Source organism: Salarias fasciatus, chromosome 10 (genome assembly GCF_902148845.1).
Source record: "Salarias fasciatus chromosome 10, fSalaFa1.1, whole genome shotgun sequence".
NCBI classification, from domain to species: domain Eukaryota; kingdom Metazoa; phylum Chordata; class Actinopteri; order Blenniiformes; family Blenniidae; genus Salarias; species Salarias fasciatus.
Window position 1 is genome coordinate 26,149,435 of NC_043754.1, and position 23,756 is coordinate 26,173,190.

Consider the following 23,756-nt stretch of genomic DNA (forward strand, 5'->3'; position numbering starts at 1 on the left):
CAAACCGGTCCTTTCAGCAGGTGAGTCAACCAATCACAGTGCTTCTTACATCCCAGCTCACCGCAGCAGCCAATCAGAGTGCAGAACCCTTCTCTAAACCGGAAATGAGCCCTTGCCCCGCCCTCTGGTTCAGGAAACTGTTCACGTGTCAAATCTCACCTGAAATAAGTCACTTTAAATCTCCTTCACGCTTCCAGGCTGGCCCAATATCTTTATTCTACATGAATGATTTAAATACGAGAACCTGGTCACCCCAAACAAATCCAGCTTGACTCACAATTTTGTCAATTTTTATAGTATTTTAATTGTCAGTTGAACAAAGAGTTGTTTGTGATAATATTTGTGGTATATGAAACTGGAATAGATTTTTTTAATTCGGCATATTCATATTGGCTTCTAAATCATTTGTTTTCTGTGGAATCTACTTTTAAAACGGATGAAAACGAGCCTGTGAAGCGGATTGAGAACACAAGGAGGCGCCCATTAAATGTGAAATATATGGTCGGGGAAGCTATTTTTCTGGATTTCACTCATGCCGAATGACGCAGCTAGTTGTAGTGATTGGAAATAGTGCTGACTCATACTCGATGAGTCATACATTCACACCGATAAACGCTTGAAAGTGTAAATTCTGTGTTTTGTGAACGGAGTCCGTGAGGGAGCAGCGCCAGACTGGAGTCTCCCCTCTCCTCTCCCCCAGGAGGCTCCGACTGCTTCCCAGCCCCCTTTGTTCAGTCTCGCCGGTGGGTTGAGTCACAAGGAGGCTGTGCTCACAAATCCACACCACTGTGGGAAAAAACGGCGAGGAGGAGAGGCCTGGAAGGGGGAAATATCGTGATTTGCGGCGATCCTGGTGCGTCCGGACCCGGATGTGTTTGGAGAAAAAGTTGGTTTTGAGTGTTGCTGATGCTGCGCCTCGTTCGGGGGAGCAGCCGCAGCACGTCGGGCTGTGCCGGTGTGGATGATCGTCGCAGTTTGGATCCGTCCGGACCCGTCCTCCTCCCCTCGGTGAGCCGGCAGCCTGCACGCCGCTGACAGGCTGCAGTTGTTGCCACCATCCGCTGATCCACGCTGACTCTCCCTTTCAGTTTCGGCTCAGCATCCATATTTGCATCCCAGGGAGTGGCTGCCACTAATCCCCCCCGTTTTCCCATCCTCTGCGCGGAGCTGAAAGTTGGTTCCCTCGGAGGCAGTATTTCCCACAGAAAGGTGAGCATTTCCCTGCCTTTGTGCTCCTTTTGTGCGTTTTTTTTTTTTTTTTTTTTGTGCGCTCCCGGGAGGGTGTTGGAGTGAAGGGCACTGTGCATGCATGGACCACGTTGCCGCAGTCGCTACAACAATAGATCAGTTGTGTTACATTTTAGTTGAGGTGCGCATTGTCATCCCGTCCAGTTTGGGCTGAAATCAGGTGTGGACTGGAGATGAGTCCAGCTGAAAAGCTTCAGCTGAGGGGAAAGACGCACCGGGCCTCATTTTCCACTTCTGCCAGGAAATCAGCTTTCATATGTCCAGAGGAAACCTATCTTTATGGAAAAGACTTTAAAATCCATCTCATGTGTGGAACCTGCCTGCCCCTCCTGTGAAGCTGGATTTCACCCCCTCACCCTCACCCAGCCATCCAGATGTGAGTTGTTTATTTCAGCATTGTTTCTCCTCAGCGGGCTTCCAGCCATGGTTTGTAGGCCATGCTCCACTTGGGCTCCGTCCTACATCGGCTTTCTGTCTTCCTATCACTCTGCTGAAATTGATAAGTTGGTCATGAGAGGAAATATGAAGCGGTGATGTGTTCCTAATGGGATTTAGATGGACTCGGACACATGTGATGGTCTGAGGAGGCTGCCTGCAATAACACACCTCGGGATGCTTATCGACACAAACAAACTTCAGCAGCTTCAGACGGGATGTCGGAGCTTCTGTGTGCTTTTTCATGATGAATGAGAGGCTTTCTTGACCCTATAGCTGTGCTCTCATGGGGATAATCATCATTTCATCCTAACTGGGGCCGATAAACACTCTTTTAAAGGAGCAGGATGCTGGATATCAGCAGTGTGTTTGATGGTAGAGGGCAGTGACGAGTTGCTGTGAAATTCAAACTGCTGCCAGGTAACAGGCCGACAGAACGTTAGAGGGACTCTGTACACCATCTTCTGGTTAGAAGCTGCTTTATGGCGCGACGGTGAAGGTTGTGGAAGGTGTTGAGTTCCTGTTAGACCCCATCGACCGTCTGAAGGGACCTGGATGTCGTATTGCATCCGAGTCGCGTTCGATCACTTTCATTTGCCGTTCAGATCGAAGGAGAAACGAGGCCTGATGAAGGTAAAGCAGCAGAATCCTGATTGGCGAAATGTTTGAAAAACTTTCCATTATTAAAGATTACGCCCATCATCTCCAGACATTCCTGCTTCTCTGAGGTTCAACCAGGTTTGTTTTACTCCTCACTCGTGACTCTTCCTGCAAGTTTCTGTCCTCATGTTGGGAACTGAAGAGCAGTTTGATTAAAAGTCTCTCCTCAGGAGTCAAACATGCCTTCATGCTGCCGTCCACCAACTCTGCGGCCGACCGTCTCACACCGTCTGGATGTGAACTGAAGCGGCGCCTCAGTCTCGCTGCAGCAGAACATGGACTGTCACATTTCCTGTCATCTCCGACATTCCCAGTCAGTCACAGGCCGGACAGAAGAGCGCAACTTACTGAAAGTCGCTCCAGATGGTCAGATTGGGTTGAAGAGGGTTTGACTTCCCTCATGAGTGACGTCCTGTTGACAACCGGAACATTTCCAGGACGAATCAGTGATTTCTGTATTTTCACTACACCATCATCTGCATATGTGGAGACTGGAGGTGGGCGGTATGGCAAAAACATCATGTCCACATTTTTCTAGAATAAAATAATACCATGATTCTTCTTCTCATTAATTTTTGAGATTAATTAGCAGGTTTCTCAGTAGTGCAGCCAAACCATTTTGTGATGTAAAACTCAGTTAAACCTCTGATGCGTCGGCATGTGTAGAGCTGCAACATACAGACCGAACCCAGCAGACTCTGCTTTGTCAGATCGTCAACGCATTCAAATCCTTCATATCTAATGTCGCCATATCGCACACCTTTAGTGGAGAGTCACACTGGAGATCTGTAACTTTTATCAACAAATACAACTTTTATTTTCAACAAAAGTATTCTGTATGAAAGCTGCGAAACATGTTAATTATCTGAAAGTTAAAGAAAAAAGCCGTACATCCTAACAGTGTTCGGGTCGATATATTTTATTATCTTTGTTTGTAGCCATTACGAATATGGCTGCTTTTGTTATTTACTGTAGCTGTACGAGTATTTACAAGGTTTTTTATTTACCTTTTTCTCCCCTCATTTTCCTTTTTCCATTTTTTCAAAAATAAGTTCTTTTTTCCTCTTCTTTTTTTAATTTCCTTTGTGTTTTTTGCTTTTTTTTTCTTTACTTGGAAAAAGCTTTACCAGTGATTTAAATCTAATTCAGTCTGACCATTTTTTCCAGAATAATTCTTAATATTATTTGATTGACCGGGTCACATCTGTATGTATTCCTGGTTCCATTATGAAAACGGCGCCACCTCGTGTCCTGACTGTGAAGTGGCCTTTCAGAGTTACCATGTGTCCAGCAGTGTTTATCAAAACCTTTCTGAATCCATACTTGATCATGTCAGCCTGTTTTTGGCTTTTTGACCGGATTGTGGCCGTTCCCTTCTCAGAGTGTTTGATTTAAGGAGTCCTCAGAGTCGAACACTGTCCTGCGACTCAGCATGAGGGATTCCACCTCACAGACTGAAGCCCACAAAAACGTAAATCCCGTCCGTGAGTCACATGGTGACTCAATATTTCACAATTCCACGAAGTCTGTGACCCGCTCAGCCTTCAGGCTCTGCGGTTCCTCTGGCCTCTGGGCCTCATGTTCCCGCCTCAGCTGCTCATGAGTAAAGGTTTTAAGAAAAGTTATTCCTGGTAAACTTTCTACCCCCTGTTGACCGTGTGGCAGGACCGTTGGATTCACTGTGTCCGTCTCCATCATGGACTCGTCCTTCCCTGAGCAGAGGAGCTGTCTGGTTTAAGTTCAAACACAATCTCAGAAGTTTTCTTCCTTAAAACTCACTGCGATCCTGTTTTTCTGGGACTTTCCAGCATCATTCATGACCTTTTGTTACACTTCCAAACACAGGTTGGGGATTATCGTCCTCATGTTTCTTCCTGGGCTGTTGGAGTCGCGGTTTTATCTCCTCGTGGGTTCAGACTTCACATCGAAGCCCTGAAGACGTACTTTGATAAACCTCCCTGTGGGTGTGTTCACAGGTTTTAACAAAATGATGACGTAAAGCAGTGCTGCTCAAACCGAAGGGCAGAAATATCTCTGATTCTCATGATATCCTCTAAAATGGGATTTTTTTTCCCCCAAGAAATGCTGTTAAAGTTCTTGGGCAAAATATTTCAGAACTGCAGCTCTTTGGTTTTCTTTAAACAGAGACTCATTGTTAAACTCCAGCGTAGAGACATCAAACGGGAACATTCAGGTTCTCTCTCCTCCGAGGGGAATGTTGTGAAAGAGCTCTGAATACGTTCTGCTAAACATCAGGCGAAGAACCACTTTGGCCAGATCGCCGAATGTCTTCCTGTGGCTACGCTAACTAGCTAACAGCTGATTGATGCCTGTGGCTAAGCTAACTAGTAGCTGATTCACTCTGTTCAGTAAGCTAACAAGCTAATAGTTTAGTTTAGTTTAGTTTAGTTCAGTTTAGTTCAGTTTAGTTTAGTTTAGTTTAGTTTAGTCTTTATTGGCTAGCTGATTGACGACTGTGGCTAATCTAACGAACTTACAGCTGATTGATGCCTGTGGCTAATCTAACAAGCTAACAGCTGATTGATCCTGGTGTCTAAACCATCTAGCTAACAGCTGACTGCCGCCAGTGGCTCTGCTAACTAGCTAATAGCTGACCCGGTTAGCTAGGCAGTGGAAAAGAGATTAAAATGCCGCGCGTCCCTGACAGACCTCGACAGATGTTCATCCTAATACCAGCTGACGAGGGAGGAATCGTGCGGAACACGTCTGAAAAACCTCTGCACCAGTCCCGGGAGAGAGCTGGACCCACGTTGGTTTTCTTTTTGAGTCTAAATTGTACATCGACGAAACAATATTTAAGATACTGTCGTAGACGACAGTATGACAGACCACCGTGTTGGAACGATGTTATGGTGACTATTTAAGACTGCCAAGTCCAGGAGAATCTGGACTGGAACCAGGACCAGGACCAGGAGAACATGGGCTGGAGTCATGTCACTCTGGAGGAGAACATTGTTGTCCATCTACTGAGCATGTGCAGACATTTTTACCACATGTGTAGTAACAGTGTATCTGCAGTCTACCTAAAACCCGAGTCTTGTCTAAAAGTTGCGTTTCCCTGGTTTTCCATGGAGACAGAGCCTGAGTGTTTTCAAAAAGTTGTGTTTTCTTCTTGTAAACACTCCGTCAAAAGGCCAAAATGCAGTGTTTTGTTTTCTCCCGAAAGGCCTTTATGCTGTCATAAATATCTGAGCTTCAGAGAGTCAAACGTCCAGTCAGGATCAGAGTTCCTCATGTTCTAAAGAGATCTTCGGTGTCCTTGCGGTTCTGCTGCAGCCGTCTAGTCCTCCAGCTTCCCTGTGGGTTCCGCTGACTGTTCCCTGTTCCGCCCCTGCAGCTGGTCATGGAGCAGGACGGCCAGCGGCGCCTGGTCTAGACTGATCCAGACCCCGTCCAGCAGCCTCCCGGTCCCGGCCGCCTTCCCGCCGCCTCGCCATGAACATGCTGAAGTCCAGCGGACTGAAGATCCCCGGCCGCGGGCCCAAACATTCCAGCCCGGTGGGCAGGACGTCGGCGGGGGGAACCGCCAGCCCCGTGGCCCCCAAAGACGGTAAGCCACTTCCTGTTCCCTGACCCCCTGACCCCCCGACTCCCGGAGGCCGGGGCTCGTCAGCGGAAGTGACTGAGAGCGTTTGTTTGTGTTAATGACTCGGCGCCGCAGCTGCAGCACATTACACGCCAGCACATTCAAAGCATTCTTTATCATTAAGAAAAAAAGCGAGAGAGAGCGAGAGAGAGAGACATGCGGAGTTCTGGGATGTGGAGGACTTCAAATGACGGCGGCGTTCTTCTGAAACACGCACAGTTTTAACAGATACGTGCACGTTAGTGCACATGTATCCACCGCTGCCTGTCTGTGTATGCTTCCACAGGCACACACACACATCTGTATTAGTTTTAATGCACACACACACAGCTCCCACTTCCTGCGTATTTGTAGTTTTTTGCTTGTGCACTGAGACATAAACAGGATGTAAACAAGTAAACAAGGTTCACTGCTGAAATGAGGGAATATCAAACAGAATTCTAGACCCAAAAACCGATGAATAGAACAAAGTTAAAGTGATAAAAGTCAGAAAATCGTCCGACTATATAGCTTGTAATTCAAAAAACTAACAGAAAAAGTGTGTAAATACCTCTCCTAAAGGAAAAAGTGGATTAAAAACATATTTAGGCCTGTGTCTCTGTTCGTCTGTGAAGGTGAGAGATTTTGTGGGCGGTGTTGAGTTATCAGCTTATTGTTTCAGAATCAGACACGTTGGGGCTTTTCTGTGCGGAGTTTGCATGTTCTCCCTGTGGGGTTTTGCAGCCTGACACCAGCTTTTCACTGAAAGTGAGTGAATCCTGGATTTAGCTTCAACAAGCTGCAGACCCACATAAACCTGGCCTAAGCTCCGTTTTCACCATGTTTTCAAGTGAAAAGAGAAAACCTCTGCTGCGTTTTGGGGATCTGTTTGCACGGCAGCGCTGCCACTGCTCATGGGCACGCGGTCATAGTGAATAGTTCCTGCATCAGATGCTCCTCATGATTCGGTCCTTGTCAGGATTTCACCATGTTTCACCATCTTTTTGCAGGATTGACCTCCTGAGGGTGTTGAAATGCAACACACCTGCATTATGCAATTAAACTCACATTCATATTTTAATCAGAGTTGTTAGCGGTGTATCATGAAGCTGATATGTCACGTGCATTTGATTCATATCCTGCAGAAAATGCAACATAATACTTTAATTTTAAAGGTTATTTTCAGTCGTCTTCATACATGAAATGTTGGAAATGTTGCATTCCGTACCAGGATTTCCAAGAGGATCCTGATAAGTTGAACGTTTCGCCACCTTTTTGCAGAAAATAGCATGTAGAGAGGATGTGCTGCTGTCCTCTGAGCTCCCACGTTGAGCGTGCACGCCTCATCCAGCTGTCTTTCCTCTGAGTTAAAAAGTTGCGCCGTGCATGCTTTTTATTATTCACAAACTTCATCCTGCCGCTGTTTGAAGCTGGGCTCCAGACTGCGGCCTGCTCAGCGCAGTCCACATGTTGTTTCTGCTGAATTCCGGCTCCTGTCGGCCGTGCTGCCCTCTCGTCTCGTTAGCATTAGCATGCAGAGGCTTTTCTTGTTTGGGAATCGGAGGCAGCTCCCAGTGTGTCGGTGCTGATTGTGGGTTTCATGAGAGCACAGCTGTAGAAGCAGCTCAGACACATCATTTTCTAAATTATACACTAAAAAAAGGTTCTGTGCAAAGCCAGCAGTGTTACGTAAGAACCGTTTAGCAGCTTTTCTGGTGTGTTTACCACCTGACTTGACCTTGAAGGAGTTTATAGCTGAGAAGTTTAAACTCCTCCGATCACTGCTGGACCAGTTCCGCTCATCCAAAACTCCAGATCCTGTGAATCCTGCGGGCGACCCGAGCGCCACACGCCTCTCCTGCTCGCCACATTTAGCATGAGGCTAAACAAACAGGTCTTTCATCTGCAGGTTTGAGAGCGAGTGTGTCCTGCAGCTCGTCTCCGCTCCCGTCCCGGGCGTCTCCAGTCGTCCCCGGTGTGGACGGCGGCCCGGCGGCTCCGGGTCGCTGCGAGTGCTGCTCATTAAAACCACCGCCTGTGGTTTTCAGCTGTTGGGATGTGGAGCCATTAGTTTGCTCACATCCTGTTTGTGCAGAGAAAGAAAACACACAGCAGCACGGCGCTGCTTTATTGTAACGTTGGGAATGTAAACTGTTCGCAGCAGATCATGTTTTTATGCATTTTCTGGAATGACAGAGTGAGATCATGTGGTCAGATGAGAGTTCTACATGCTTCGGGCCTGCGTACAGGAAGTGATCTGCTGGAAGTGTTTCGGTGTCTGATTGATTGTGTTGGCCATGCTGTGATTGGCTGGAACTCTGAGACACAACGAGCAGAACATGAACGAAGATTTGGACCAACTTTGACCTGATGGGCACAGAAATGAGAGACGAGACGTCAGGAAGTGGGAAACAGAAAGATTTAAGAACAGTGGCAGCCAGTGTCGTGACTCCAGCAGCGCCCACTAGTGGCCCGGGATGCTAGCTACGTTGTTTCCAGTGTTTCTGCTGTTTCCGTGGAAACGCACAACTTTTCTGAAACAAAAACCCGTCTATACTCCACATGTCGTTGTATAAACAGGATATGGAAACAGGGTATATTAATGATAAAGTCGATAAATAAAAGCCACGAGGGGACAGCTGGGAAAATGACTGTTAGCACAACTAAAGAGGAGCCGTTGGAGTTTACATGTTTTTACTGTCCAGTCCAAACACCACGTCCTACACTGTCCTTCACTGTTAGCTGGAGTTAAACTGGAGCTCCTGCTGATCTTAGATCCACTAGGAAGACTGAGCAGAACCCTAGAGATGGCACCAGTTACTCATGTTTCGGTGAGTTTTACTCCATAGAGGTACAGATGCACTCTGAACACCTTCTGTTTCACCAAATCTGTAACAAACAACATGAAACTTGGTGGTGCAGGTGAGCATTGGCTCAGGTGAGCGGTGGTTCAGGAGGATGGTGGTTCAGGTGAGCGGTGGTTCAGGAGGATGGTGGTTCAGGTGAGTGGTGGTTCAGGAGGATGGTGGCTCAGGTGAGCGGTGGTTCAGGTGAGTGGTGGTTCAGGAGGATGGTGGTTCAGGTGAGTGGTGGTTCAGGAGGATGGTGGTTCAGGTGAGCGGTGGTTCAGGTGAGCGGTGGTTCAGGAGGATGGTGGTTCAGGTGAGTGGTGGTTCAGGAGGATGGTGGTTCAGGTGAGCGGTGGTTCAGGTGAGCGGTGGTTCAGGAGGATGGTGGCTCAGGTGAGCGGTGGTTCAGGTGAGTGGTGGTTCAGGAGGATGGTGGCTCAGGTGAGTGGTGGTTCAGGTGAGCGGTGGTTCAGGAGGATGGTGGCTCAGGTGAGCGGTGGTTCAGGTGAGCGGTGGTTCAGGAGGATGGTGGCTCAGGTGAGCGGTGGCTCAGGTGAGCGGTGGTTCAGGTGAGCGGTGGTTCAGGAGGATGGTGGTTCAGGTGAGCGGTGGTTCAGGTGAGTGGTGGTTCAGGAGGATGGTGGCTCAGGTGAGTGGTGGCTCAGGTGAGCGGTGGTAGACGAGCTGGGAACGAGGAGGCTGTAAACCCGGTGCTTACTGTCACTCTTTCAGTGGACGTGAGCTTAAGAGTTAATTTCTGCAGACATTTACTAAAAGCAAACATTTGCTGACTGAGGATTGAAAATCCCTCCGTCAACACGGTGCTGGTTAATCCATTGCTTTTAATTACGCCTGCCTCAGGTCTGGCGGTGGGGGGATTAGTTTCCTGCTCCGGATCGCGTCTGCCCTGACCTGGCCTCCCTCTCCTGGACCTCAGCCTGGGTTTGTTGGTTTTTTATCTGGGGGGACTGTGAGAAGGGGCCGCGGTGCCGGAAGCTGGCAGAGTTCACTACCTTTAAAGATTTCAGGCCTGTTGAAGAAGCTGTCGTCATGGGAGTGAATGGAGGACGGCGTCCAAGCCAGACCGAGCCTCGCCACAGGAGTCCTCACGGAAGGATCTGCAGTTGGTGTTTTATTTTATTAACTGAAATGTTCCTCATTGGACTCATACAGAACCGTGTGGACTCTCTAAGAACCTGTTTACAAGACTTTTCAAGTAAAGTCTTGTTTCAGTTTAACTGGACCTTAAAAACCAGATAGTCACGACTTCCTGAACCTTTTCAATTCACTCAGTAATGTTGACACTTGCATTCTGATCCAGCTGCTGCCGACGGGATGCAGAATATGTCAAACATCTCCATCAGGGATTGAGAATGTTGCAGAATCTATCAGACTATTTTCCATCATATGCTTCCTTTAAACAGACCTTTTTAGATGGAACTAGATCCAAATCGATCTGAGGAATAAAACAGTGAATCATCAGCAAAAAGGACAATCCAGAAAGTTCAGAACCAATGTGGCAATAATGAAGACATTCTAACATAAATATCAGTTATTATTCCTTTTTTGCCATATGAGTAGTAACACATCCACTGGGAAACTCATTGTATTGATTTGTCATTGGAAATTCATTTGACATCAAGTTAAAGACATAATGAAGAAACTCTAATATTTTAATTAAGTTGTCTGACTGGTAAAGTAATATTTTCCCTTTTATTTAATTTCAATAACTTTTACCAAATAGTAAAAGACGACTCTCCATGATAGTGAAACATTTCGAAATGTTTTCTACAATTACATTAAAAGTTTAACTTATACTGGAAGAAATGACTGAATGTCTTATTGCACATTTTTGACACGTTTACAATAAAAAAGTTATCATTGATATACCTTATCTTGTCTTAAAATTGGGAAACCATTTCAAAAAAAGAGTTTACATCTTCAGAAGCCTTTGCTCATGTCACTGTCAAGCTTCATTTCAGATTATTATGATGAACATCATGATGAATAAGCGCCAGATGTTGAAAGTTGAAGTTATTTTGTTGGACTGAGGAGGAGCCGTCAGGATCCGAACAGAGTGAAGTGACGAGTTTCTGAAGCCTCCACTGCAGCAGGAGGCCGGATTCCTTAAAACAGGCCGTTTGTAGCTGAAATGTGGGGCGGGTGGGGGGGGGAAGGGGGAGGGGGGGGGGGGGTCTGTCACACTTTCACGTGTGTCTGGATGTAAAAGCAGCAAATCGATGAAAAGCCTGAAACGTGGAGGCCGGACCTCGTCCATCTGTTCAGCCAGCTTCATTCAGTGGAGGAGTGGAGTCCAGAGAGCAGCAGGTCCTGCAGGGAGCGATGGGAACCGGTGGCGAGGGGGAGGGGGGAGGGGGGAGGGGGCGGAGCTGTGCAGCTCTCATTGTGCCCAGCTGATGAATGGGGGGATTCAGATGGTGGTGGGAGGTGGACCCACACAATAGAGGAAGTGAGTGGCTGTTTCCAGGCCCCCCCCCCCCCCGGCTCCTGTTGCCTCAGCGACTCCCTCAGGTTTAAAACTCCGCTGAGTTTATCCGCCGATCGGCGCTGTGAGGTCCGTCACAGCGATGCTGCTGAGCATGTGCAGAACAGCTGCTTCCTCAACCGCGGTGCCGACGGTCAGAGACGGAGCCTGATGTCGCGACAAGAGTGAAACGTTTCTGCCTCTACAGCCCAATCTGGGTCAAACTCCCTGACGTGACGCTAATGCTAATGCTACGTGTCACTCCTCCATCCATCAGGACACATCATCGATTGATAAATGCTCCCGACTTTAAACCGTCAATACTTCAGTTTCCCTCGGACCACGCCGTCAACACGCCGCTCACGCCGAGGCCCCGGTCGCTCCACAGCGGCTTCAAAGGCAAAACAGAACTGTCGTTGTGTTTTGAGTGTCTGTTTACAAGAAAACGGTGCTCAGAGACATGAAAACACTACTTTCTGAAAACGCTTCAATGCCGTCACCATGGAAACACTGCGACTGGACACAGTGAAAAACAAAAGTGTGTGTGTGTGTGTGTGTGTGTGTGTGTGTGTGTGTGTGTGTGTGTGTGTGTGTGTGTGTGTGTGTGTGTGTGTGTGTGTGTGTGTGTGTGTGTGTGTGTGATATCATGGTGAGGTTAATCACCGACCGTCTCTCTGACCCACTTTTCATGCAGGAATTAAAGGATGGTCTAATCTTCCACGAACTGGCATCACTTTTTCAGTGTTTTTATTATGTTTTACAGCTGTGTGTGTGTGTGTGTGTGTGTGTGTGTGTGTGTGTGTGTGTGTGTGTGTGTGTGTGTGTGTGTGTGTGTGTGTGTGTGTGTGTGTGTGTGTGTGTGTGTGTGTGTGTGTGGTGTCAGGGAGCTTCTGCTGGGCTCTGAATGAGCTTTCCTCACAATGTGCTCAGTGTTTTACGAGCCGGACGGCTCATGAAGAGAACTCTTGTCTCAGAAAATGTGTTTAAAATGGGATTTAAAGGCTTCATTTAGTACCATTTTAGTCTTTCTTCTTTCTGATTTTGGATTATTCTAGTTAATAGTCTTTGTTTTTTTTCTGCCATGACTCCTCCAGTTAAACAGATTCTCTGATCTTTTAAATCACTTCATGATCAGTTTCCGTGCCTCTCAGGCTGAATTTAGAGGATTAACATGAGAAAAAGCCTGAAATGTTTGATTTCCTGTGTACGGGAGTTACAGTTCCTCGTCCCGTCCTCGCAGTTGGAGCTGGTCTCATGGTCTCTTGGTCTCTGGCTTCTGGCTGCTTGGCGGCGTCTCACACCACAATGCCTTGTTTGTTCCAGGCGCTCCGCTCAAGCCCACCACCCCAACCAAGATCTCGGAGGAGGGCGATGACGTGTTGGGGGACTACACGGTGGGCGAGCAGGTCTGGGTCAACGGCGTCAAACCCGGAGCCATCGCCTACCTCGGGGAGACCCAGTTCGCCCCGGGCCAGTGGGCGGGGGTCATCCTCAACGACCTAGTTGGCAAGAACGACGGCTCGGTGGGCGGCGTGCGCTACTTCGAGTGCCAGCCGCTGCAGGGCATCTTCACCAGGCCCTCCAAGCTCACCCGGCAGCCGGCGGGGGAGGGCAGCGACAGCCACTCCACCGACTCCGCGCAGAACCAGAACCAGAACCAGGCCCAGCAGGGCGGCGCCGCCCCCGCCGGCCAGCGGGTGGTGGTGCCGCTGCGGGAGGGCCTGCTCAACAGCGCCGTGAAGACCGGCAACGAGTCGGGCTCCAACATGTCCGACAGCGGCTCCATCAAGAAGGGCGGAGACAAGGACCTGCGGGTGGGGGACCGAGTCCTGGTGAGTCGGCGTCACTGAGACCGGAGCCTCGCCGTGGGCAGGCGGAGGCTCCCCGAGGAACGTGCAAACAGTCGCTCGTCATTGTCATGTGTCCCTGAACGCCTCTGTAAAGCCCCCAAAATTCCAAACTCTCTGAAGCGTCCCTGAACGCCTCTCTAAAATGGCAAAATCTCCAAAATTCGACTCTTCAAAGCGTCCCTGAACGCCTCTTTAGCCTTGCTGCTGCTCAGTGGCTCCAGTCAGCTCTCTGCAGAATGTTTATGTCCATTCAGAGCTGCTACTTTCATATTTAAAGAAAGATTTTGAAGTGAGTTGCGTCGTTGTTTTCAGCCATGTTTGAGGTGTGTACTGCTGCCTCTTAAAGGGCCGGCGTCGTATTGTGAATGGCTGATGCTGAACCTTCAGCCTGATGTGGATTCTGAGGGGAAACTGGGACAGAAATGTGTGTTTTCCTTTATTTTGTGAGCGGTGAGTCTGAGTCGGGGGTCACGTTGCTTCGCTGACGGGCGCAGGGGTCGCGACCTCGGCTCACGTGAGGCTGGAGCCTTCCTCCTGGTCAATACTGTAAATCACTCCGGATTACTTTCAGCACTTAAGGGCGGAGCGCCCACTGCTGACACATTGATCAGTGAATCCTGGGTAATCCATCTGAGTGCGGCGGCCGCGCTGCCACTCAGAAGCTTCTGGAAACACAACACCGCCTTCCAAACGCTCCGAAGGAGCAGGGGGAGCAGCGGCGGCGGCGTGCTGCTCGGAGGTCTGGAGATGCCGCGCTCGCTCCTCACGCCGCCCTGCTGATGTGTGTGTGGTTTTCACTGCTGCCTGAAGACCTCGGAGGTTAAACGGCGGATTCCGGGCTCTGCTCTCCGTTCGGAAAGATGGAGGGAAGAGCTGGAAGCTGCCGTGTCGGTGTTTTATCGTGACACCAGCGAAAACGCTTCACGCAGCCTTCTCACTCGTTTCCAGAAATTCCAGGGATTTCCAGGATGCGCTACCGTCCTTATTGAATGCCGACTCATCGATTCTCCACTTCCTGTTCATCCAGGAAGTACAATTACCTTAAAAAAAACCTCCACATGTGAGCCGATAAAAGTTTCTAGAATATTAAAAAAAAAGACTTTTAGCGTTTTGTCAGGACTGTAGCTCCTCTTCGTGTGTGTGTGTGTGTGTGTGTGTGTGTGTGTGTGGGGCTGAAGCCGTTATACTCCCAGCAGGCAGTGGGTTAATCTGACCAACACATGCACAGCTGTGAGGACTGATGTTCCAGGATTTATGGCTGCTGACTGGAAAGTTTCCTCTCCAGTCCGAGTTCACATTCCTGGAGCCACAAATGTTGAACTCTTACAGCGTGTGGAGCTGAAACCGTCAGATCCTCTGAGCATGAACATAAAAGCAAGTTTACTGAGCGTTGGGAGCCAAAACTTCCCAAATACACACTTTATTCAATTTATTGAACAATAAACAGTACAGAATGAAAGTGGAGGCAGTAAAATCACACAGAAATGTGAGAGTTTATGAAAGAAAAGCTCCATGCGGCACCGCAGCGGCGAGACGGAGCTCGGCGTTCAGCTCAGGGAAACAGTGCATGTTTCATTCCTCTCTCTATATTTTTAGAGGCATTTTTCACCACAGAAATGTTTTCCCTCAGGAATCGCTCTTCCTGTGCTGCGCCGGCTTCTTTTGAGGTGATACAGTGAGGAAAATCTACGGAAACAGCTGAGATCGGGGTTGTGATTCTACCGTATCGCCACAGGGGGGCGCAGTGAGTCAGAGGACTGCTCCTGTCCTCAGGAGAGTGAAGTTAAAACAAACAAATCCAGCTGACGTTGGTGCTGACTGCTGAGACTCAGGCTGTTTCATTTTAAAACGCTGCGTTTGTTTTTGTTTCAGAAAAGTTTTGCGTTTCCACGGCAAAACGTCTCTTTACGTGGAAATGCTGAAAACGAGGGCGTTAGATGTGCCAATGCGTTTACTACTGCTGTTTCCTGTCGCAGCGTTTGAGAGGAGTTGAGTTTTCCGCCGTTCAAACAGAGTGCAGGTTTTATCACAAAAATAACCACCAGCGCCAACTGGTGGCCCGGCATGCTAACTACATCATTTACAGTGTTTCTGCCGCTACCATGGAAACGGAGCTTATTGTCAGCATGTTGCCGTGTAAATGTGAGACTTTTCGGAAATGATCCATCTTCTCCTGGATCTTCCAGTGTGGAGTTTGCGTTTTCTCGCTGTGGCGGCCTCGGCTCCTCCATCGGGGACGGCTGGACTCGTGTTGAACAGAGTGAAGAGTATAAATGTGGGACTTGGGCCTCGGCTTCACCCTGCTGAAGCCCTCTGCTCGCCTGCCGGCAGGTCGGAGGCTCCAAGATGGGCGTGATCCGCTACATGGGCGAGACGGACTTCGCCAAGGGGGAGTGGTGCGGCGTGGAGCTGGACGAGCCGCTGGGGAAGAACGACGGCGCCGTGGCGGGGACCAGGTACCGACACGCTCTGGGGCTCCTGCTGCTCCGGCACATTCGCCCCGTCATTAGGAGGACGCCCTGTTATCAGTGTTATCAACATGCATGCACGCTTATTTCTGCCTCATTACCACTTATTCTGAATCAAGTGATAAACTCCAGCTCCAGGCCGGCCAAAACACTGAGGGAAGTGTCAAAAATTCACATAAAGCATTGATTTGAAAAAAATAGAAAGATTTCTTAAGAGCAATGAACAAAACACAACGCTGAGACCTGAAAGGGAATGTTGAAGACTGGATCTCTCTCCCTCTCTCTCTCTCTCTCCTCTCTCTCTCTCTCTCTCTCTCTCCCTCTCCCTCTCTCTCTCTCTCCCTCTCCCTCTCCCTCTCCCTCTCCCTCTCTCTCTCTCTCCCTCTCCCTCTCCCTCTCCCTCTCTCTCTCTCTCCCTCTCCCTCTCCCTCTCCCTCTCCCTCTCTCTCCCTCTCTCTCCCTCTCTCTCTCTCTCTCCCTCTCCCTCCCTCTCTCCCTCTCCCTCTCTCTCCCTCCCTCTCCCTCTCTCTCTCTCTCTCTCTCTCTCTCTCTCTCTCCCTCTCTCTCTCTCTCTCTCTCTCTCTCTCTCTCTCTCTCTCTCTCTCTCTCTCTCTCTCAGGTACTTCCAGTGCCTCCCTAAGTTCGGCCTGTTCGCTCCGATCCACAAAGTGATCCGGATCGGCTTCCCGTCCACCAGCCCGGCCAAGGCCAAGAAGAGCAAGCGGGTGGCGATGGGGGTGTCGTCTCTGGCCCACAGCCCCAGCAGCTCCTCCATCAGCTCCGTCAGCTCGGTGGCCTCGTCGGTGGGCGGCCGGCCCAGCCGAGCCGGACTGGTGAGACTCCGGCCGAGCCGAAGGAACTCCTTGGCGTTATGGGAGATAAAAAACAGAAGGGAAGCTGGATGTGCTGTCTGGGGAGGAGGATCGATGCCTCGCTGCTGTCTGCAGGCAGAAGCAGCAGATCACACCCGAAACAGGCTGGTTTATGCTGCAGCTCTGCGTCTGAGGACGAGAAGTCGATACAAACTTCAAAATCCATCCAAACAATCTGAGAGGAAACAGCAGAAAACAAGAAACATTTGATTGTTTCACAAACTGGATCAGAGTAGAAACTGTCAGTAAAAAACTGAATAAACCCAGGACTGGGACGACGCGTTATAACAGTGATCTGTGACTAACTAGTCTCATGTTAGCACCACGTTCTCATCAGTAGAATACTACAAGCAGGACCGGAGCAGAACCATGCCGCCTGTCAGACCTGCTGAAGCCCAGTTTTCTCGTGTTCTAGTGGGAACTCGGCGCCTTGGTTTCTGTTGCTGCCGTGCTGTCAGGGCAGGGTGGAAAAATACCCAGAATGCAGCAGCTCCAGGAGACGTTCCACACATATTTCACTGGATGTTACACCAGAACGTTACATTAACGGTAGTACTTGTTTAGTTTTAGTATACTTTGTACCGTGGCAGGAAAAAGAAAAGTTTAGATTTAAGGTTATTCTGACTCTATTTTACCGATGCGGTGAGCCTGGGCTGGCTGTGGAAGCTGAAGTGAAGTGTGTTTGACTGATGATGAACCAAGGTATATATTCTCTTTAAGAGAGGAAGATAAAAACATCAGATTAAAGCAGAAGAATGATGGCGTTCAAGGCGCTCTGTCGCTGAGTGATCAGCCGAGCGGTCCATAACCAGCTCTCTGACGCTGCGTTTCCCGTCTCAGGAGCAGCGTCCTGGCAGACGGTCCGCTGCAGGACCTGAGGGGATGAAGCGTCTGGTATCGATTCCAGCTGCTGGTCCCAGGCCAGGTCCTGGACGCCCGGCTCCGGCTCTACTCCGCCTGATTGGCTCGGAGCCGCACAGAAAACTCTCATTTTCTTAAGAGCTAATAAAGCGGGAGAGGCTCGTCCGTCCGGACTCATCCGGAGGACCGATGGTCTCATCTGTCGTTTTCCTGCTGAGACTGAATTCAACCTCCGTTCAGACATCACAGAGGAAATGTCAGAAATGACCCTAAAATGAGTCAGAAGACGTTTTATTCTCCCTGCTCTGTTTGCAGCTGTTGATTGTGACACATATGGAATATTTTAGATATAAACACTATAAAATGACACAAAAGTAAGTTTCTACACTCAGGTAGAGACCTTGGATTAATGAATGCTGTAATCTAAAAGTAGTCGATGCTTCTTTTGTTTCCTCTCATTATTACAGTAATTTACCTCGAGTCATCAAACATTTTATGCTATTTTTCATCTTTTTTCATTCAAACTGAGTTTTTCTTGATGATAATGTTCTGTAATCATTAGATTATTAAAAAAAAACCCAAAACCCTGAAGTTTGAAACCAGCATGAAGAGTCAGACAGCTGGAATCTTTTCAAACAGCGCCCTCCAGTGGCGGGACGATGTGTAGCACCCTTCAGTCTAGTTGTAATGACTGAGAAACACGTGGTCCAGCTCTGTCCTGATGGATGCTGGATGAGGAAATGTCAGCTGATAGTGTAGTTTGATGCTATTCTTCACACAGCCTCTCATCCTTCCATCTCATTTAAAAACTGTCTCTGGAGCTCGTTTTAATCAACTATTTGAAGCCAATATTCTGTTATTACCTTAGCAGATTGGAGGCATCACACCAGGAAAAAGAAAAATGTGGCGTCGCCGTGTACGAAGGACTCAAAGCAGCATTAAGACCCAGAGAGCAGGGAAAGATGTGTTGTGTATTTTCCATATTTACTGTTACAGCAGGACCGTCCTCTATTACCAGGAGGATATTTCCACCCAGTCTAATGTGCATTCATCTTATTGGACCTAACAATAGGTGATACATGAGCCAATCAGAAGCCAGGAGTATTAAGCCAGAAAGTCAGAAAGGAAACATTGGTTTCGCCTTGAATTAAAAACCGGCTCGTTTCTGGAATCAAACTAAGTCGGAGAAATTCCCGGAAGGACGGGAACGCCACAGATCTGCTGACCCTCCGCCTGCTTCCCCTCTCGTGTCTGTCGCTGCGCCCTCTCAGCTGACGGAGACGTCGTCCCGCTACGCCCGCAAGATCTCGGGCACCACGGCGCTGCAGGAGGCGCTGAAGGAGAAGCAGCAGCACATCGAGCAGCTGCTGGCCGAGCGCGACCTGGAGCGGGCCGAGGTGGCCAAGGCCACCAGCCACATCTGCGAGGTGGAGAAGGAGCTGAGCCTGCTCAAGACGCAGCACCTGCAGGTAGGAGGGCGGCGGCCGCGCCCGGCCACGCCCCTCCTCGTCCCGCAGCTTCTCACGGGTTCGTCCCGCTGTCCCTCTGTGTCCTCAGTACGTGACGGAGAACGAGAGCAGCCTGCAGCAGGTCAAAGGTCAGCTGGCCAGCACTCAGAAAGATAAGCTGGAGCTGGCCAATCAGCTGGAGGAAGAGAAAAGGTAACGTCACACCTGGAGACGACGTCCACACATTATCTAACAGGAGGTCAAAGGTCGCGCAGATTAACAGAAATCTGTGTGTAGCGCCAGTTTAACACTGTTTTAACTCTGATTCATCTGAGGTTACATCAGTCAGTGGAGGGAAGATGCTCTATAATCTGATAATCTGGACAGATTATAGAGCATCTTCCTCCTCTAACCTCCAGATTATAGAGCATCTTCCTCATCTAACATCCAGATTATAGAGCATCTTCCTCCTCTAACCTCCAGATTATAGAGCATCTTCCTCCTCTAACCTCCAGATTATAGAGCATCTTCCTCCTCTAACCTCCAGATTATAGAGCATCTTCCTCATCTAACATCCAGATTATAGAGCATCTTCCTCATCTAACATCCAGATTATAGAGCATCTTCCTCCTCTAACCTCCAGATTATAGAGCATCTTCCTCCTCTAACCTCCAAATTATAGAGCATCTTCCTCCTCTAACCTCCAGATTATAGAGCATCTTCCTCATCTAACATCCAGATTATAGAGCATCTTCCTCCTCTTAGCTCCAGATTATAGAGCATCTTCCTCCTCTAACCTCCAGATTATAGAGTATCTTCCTCCTCTAACCTCCAGATTATAGAGCATCTTCCTCCTCTAACATCCAGATTATAGAGCATCTTCCTCCTCTAACATCCAGATTATAGAGCATCTTCCTCCTCTAACATCCAGATTATAGAGCATCTTCCTCCTCTAACCTCCAGATTATAGAGCATCTTCCTCCTCTAAGCTCCAGATTATAGAGCATCTTCCTCCTCTAACCTCCAGATTATAGAGCATCTTCCTCTTTTCACATCCAGATTATAGAGCATCTTCCTCCTCTAACCTCCAGATTATAGAGTATCTTCCTCCTCTAACCTCCAGATTATAGAGCATCTTCCTCCTCTAACATCCAGATTATAGAGCATCTTCCTCCTCTAACATCCAGATTATAGAGCATCTTCCTCCTCTAACATCCAGATTATAGAGCATCTTCCTCCTCTAACATCCAGATTATAGAGCATCTTCCTCCTCTAACCTCCAGATTATAGAGCATCTTCCTCCATGTAACTTCAGTCAACAGAAAGTGTTACCTTGATGAGAGATGGTTCTAGTGAAGTCAACAGACGAGCTTCAGGTCTATCTTTCTCATAATCCCACTTTGCGCCACTAGATGGCGTCAGCAGTGAACTGCATTTATTCCTGCATTCAATCCAAAAAAGAAGTGCAAGACTCTCACACCAATCTGTACATTTAATGAGTTTTTAAGGTTTTGACATCAACTAACAGCTAAACGGAGAAATGGTGGCTCAGTGCTGCCACCCTGTGCTCAAACGTGGGATTGATTTGACAACATTTGAATACATCTTTAGTTTGGATAAACAGCTGGTTACTGTAGGCTGAGGAGTGAGGATGCAGTTCTGCACAGGTGCGTCAGCAGATGGATAAAATGTTGTCGTGAAACTTATAAATCTCCCTAAAATCTCAAATGACAGAGTTAATGATCAAAGCATCAATTCAACAAACAAGACTTTCACATAATGTCGACCTCAGGTGTCCTGACATTCCCAGTGTCTCCGTCAGACTCCGCCTCTGGCTCCTCCAGGGAGCATCAGCACTGCTGGGACATAAAGCTGAGCGACAGTCTGCCATTCGGGGGCAGCGGACTGTGAAGAGTGGTGCCGGCGCCCCCTGCTGTGTGCTTACCTGACTGTCCTGGTCCTGTGTGTGTCTGCAGGAAAGTGGAGGACCTGCAGTTCAGGGTGGAGGAGGAATCCATCACCAAGGGAGACCTGGAGGTATTTACCAGGATGGTTTATTCAAGCATGGAATAAAAGATGTGTTTTCTCTCTGACAGGATGGAGAGATGAAATGAGATGAGTTTATTCACTGATTTCAGATGATTGTAATGATTTCAGTGCGCATTTGTAATATTTCATGAGGGAAAAGGTTCTGATAGTCTGAAAATCCCTTCAAGTTTCAGATGTCTGACATGAAAAACTCTGAGAAGTTTCACTCTGAGGAGTGAAAACGATGAAGAAATGCTTCAGTTTGACAGACGAACGAGGCAGAGGATGTTTTTAAGTTGTTGAAAGCGTTAATCCAGACGCGCGTGACTGTTTCCCTCCACTGTATCCTCCCATCGGAGCGCGGAGGCTGTTTACACCAGAAAATTGAAAGTCATTGTTATACGACTAAGACTGGCTCGCAGCGTAATTAAAAAGTTATTGAGAGTAATGAGAAGAGTAAAGGGTGACGGCAGCTCCTCAGCAGCTCAGCTCGCCCAGACGGAACGCCGTTAATCCAAACCGCCCTGATCCCGCAGAGTCTCTCACAGGTTTCTCACACTGTCCGCCCTGTTTCTGTTTCTCTGCCGGGCAGATCCGGCAGCAACGGAGGTTTTGTTGCAGCTTTCTGCTGCTGTACAGTGACACCTGGTGGTCAGAGATGGCATTGAAGCCACTTCTCACTTTAGTGTCCTATTAATGCTCCTGAAGTTAACGAAATTTGGCTCGTTTCTACTGCTCCCTCAACTGGGATTCAAACCCGCATCCCTCACACTCAAGGTCCACCCTCAGTCGAGTAAGGCAGCAACAAACACAGATTCTCCTGAACTGCAGTCCTGAGATCAGCGACTTCAGCGTCGCCTGTTCACAAATCCCCTCCGTTATTGACAGATACGATTAAACTCCCTGTGATCCTCTGCAGTGGACCTCGTGCGCTCTCCTTCCCCTCCCTTCCCTCTGATCTGAAAACACCACTCCAGCATCTCTCCCCTTTCTTCTTCCACTCACTGAGTTTCATTCAAACTTACTTTCACATCTGAAGGCTGATTTTCATCTCTGTAGAATACTGAGAGTTTAAAATGAGGAAACTTTTATCTCCAGACATGTGACAGGATGATTCCTCTTGATTTTTTATTTTATTTTTTATTTTTATTTTTTCAGCAGTCTCGTTATAAAAATCACATCAAAGCTGCTGGATTCTGACTGAGACTCATTCTTCAATTAGTGTTATGTGTTAAAGGCTGTTTGAAGCCTTTAATTCACAGTCTTCATCAAGCAAATCAGATTTTAAAATCAGCTGGAGAGCGAGGCGTCGAGCATTCAGCCTGAGCGCTTCACGTTTCTTCAGGAGTCCTCAGACCTTCAACCCAGAGCGAGTCCAGGAGGTCCTCCCTCGGCTCTGGCCTTTGTCAGTTTAACCCTGTAGCAGCGCTCTGCTGTCGTACAGTGACATCTAGTGTTCACAGATGGTAAACTGCTGTATAAATTCCGACAGTTGTGAAGCAACTTCTGTAATTCCCAGATTATAAGTCATAAAAAGGCAAAAATAAAGCCTGAGGTCCCATTTATTTTCTTGTCCAGATGTAAGTGTAGATAATCCAGTTCCAGCAGCGACTGTCCTCAAAACTGTCAGTTTATTCCTCAGTTTTTAACCCGAGATTCTTTATTTCCTTCATCATAAACAAAGTCTTTCTCCAGTTCTTCACACGTTTCTCAAACTCTCTGAACTTCTTGTCTGCTCTCTTTCTCTTTAGTATTTTTTCTTTAAACCCTGCTTTTGATGTTTCTCTTTTAAACGTCACTTCTGATTATAAGTCGCATGACCAGCCACACTACCGAGAGCAGAGTGGCCAACAGTCTGTGCAATGTGGTGATGTGAGTTGAATACTCACATGGCAGATTTATTTCTCTGGTTCTACCTGAGCGTTTTCAGACTGCTCTGTCCTGGAGTCCTCCTTAAGAGAGTACTCTCTCCAGTCAGCTCAGGACGTCCTTTGCTCTCTGCAGTCAGCTCAGGACGTCTTTGGCTCTCTGCTGTCAGTTCAGGACGTCCTTTGCTCTCTGCAGTCAGTTCAGGACGTCCTTTGCTCTCTGCAGTCAGTTCAGGACGTCCTTTGCTCTCTGCAGTCAGTTCAGGACGTCCTTTGCTCTCTACAGTCAGCTCAGGACGTCTTTGGCTCTCTGCTGTCAGTTCAGGACGTCCTTTGCTCTCTGCAGTCAGTTCAGGACGTCCTTTGCTCTCTGCAGTCAGTTCAGGACGTCCTTTGCTCTCTGCAGTCAGTTCAGGACGTCCTTTGCTCTCTGCAGTCAGTTCAGGACGTCCTTTGCTCTCTACAGTCAGCTCAGGACGTCCTTTGCTCTCTACAGTCAGTTCAGGACGTCCTTTGCTCTCTGCAGTCAGCTCAGGACGTCCTTTGCTCTCTGCAGTCAGTTCAGGACGTCTTTGGCTCTCTGCAGTCAGTTCAGGACGTCCTTTGCTCTCTACAGTCAGTTCAGGACGTCTTTTGCTCTCTACAGTCAGTTCAGGACGTCCTTTGCTCTCTGCAGTCAGCTCAGGACGTCCTTTGCTCTCTGCAGTCAGTTCAGGACGTCTTTGGCTCTCTGCAGTCAGTTCAGGACGTCCTTTGCTCTCTACAGTCAGTTCAGGACGTCTTTTGCTCTCTGCAGTCAGTTCAGGACGTCCTTTGCTCTCTGCAGTCAGCTCAGGACGTCTTTGGCTCTCTGCAGTCAGTTCAGGACGTCCTTTGCTCTCTGCAGTCAGCTCAGGACGTCTTTGGCTCTCTGCAGTCAGTTCAGGACGTCCTTTGCTCTCTGCAGTCAGTTCAGGACGTCCTTTGCTCTCTGCAGTCAGTTCAGGACGTCCTTTGCTCTCTCCAGGCGTCGCAGCTTTCGGGACTGATGGCCTGTGAAGTGCAGCATATAGAAACTGCGGACCTCGCTCCCACAAATCAAACCGTGCTCAGTTTTCA

At 48.4% G+C, this 23,756-nt stretch overlaps 1 protein-coding gene across 4 annotated transcripts in view; it reads left to right on the plus strand.

Annotated features, from left to right (window-relative positions):
- Positions 1–661: 661 nt before the first annotated feature.
- clip2 (CAP-GLY domain containing linker protein 2) overlaps positions 662–23,756 on the plus strand; it is a 33,732-nt gene continuing 10,637 nt past the window's right edge. For 3 of the 4 annotated variants that reach the window (XM_030100155.1, XM_030100157.1, XM_030100158.1), the window contains exons 1-8: positions 662–1,209; positions 5,702–5,914; positions 12,587–13,095; positions 15,445–15,569; positions 16,201–16,414; positions 18,586–18,783; positions 18,872–18,975; positions 20,739–20,799. In XM_030100155.1, the coding sequence (XP_029956015.1) occupies positions 5,800–5,914; positions 12,587–13,095; positions 15,445–15,569; positions 16,201–16,414; positions 18,586–18,783; positions 18,872–18,975; positions 20,739–20,799 (1,326 nt within the window). In that variant the 5' untranslated portion in view covers positions 662–1,209; positions 5,702–5,799. The remainder of the gene's footprint in view (positions 1,210–5,701; positions 5,915–12,586; positions 13,096–15,444; positions 15,570–16,200; positions 16,415–18,585; positions 18,784–18,871; positions 18,976–20,738; positions 20,800–23,756) is intronic. The other variant, XM_030100156.1, reaches the window with a different exon arrangement.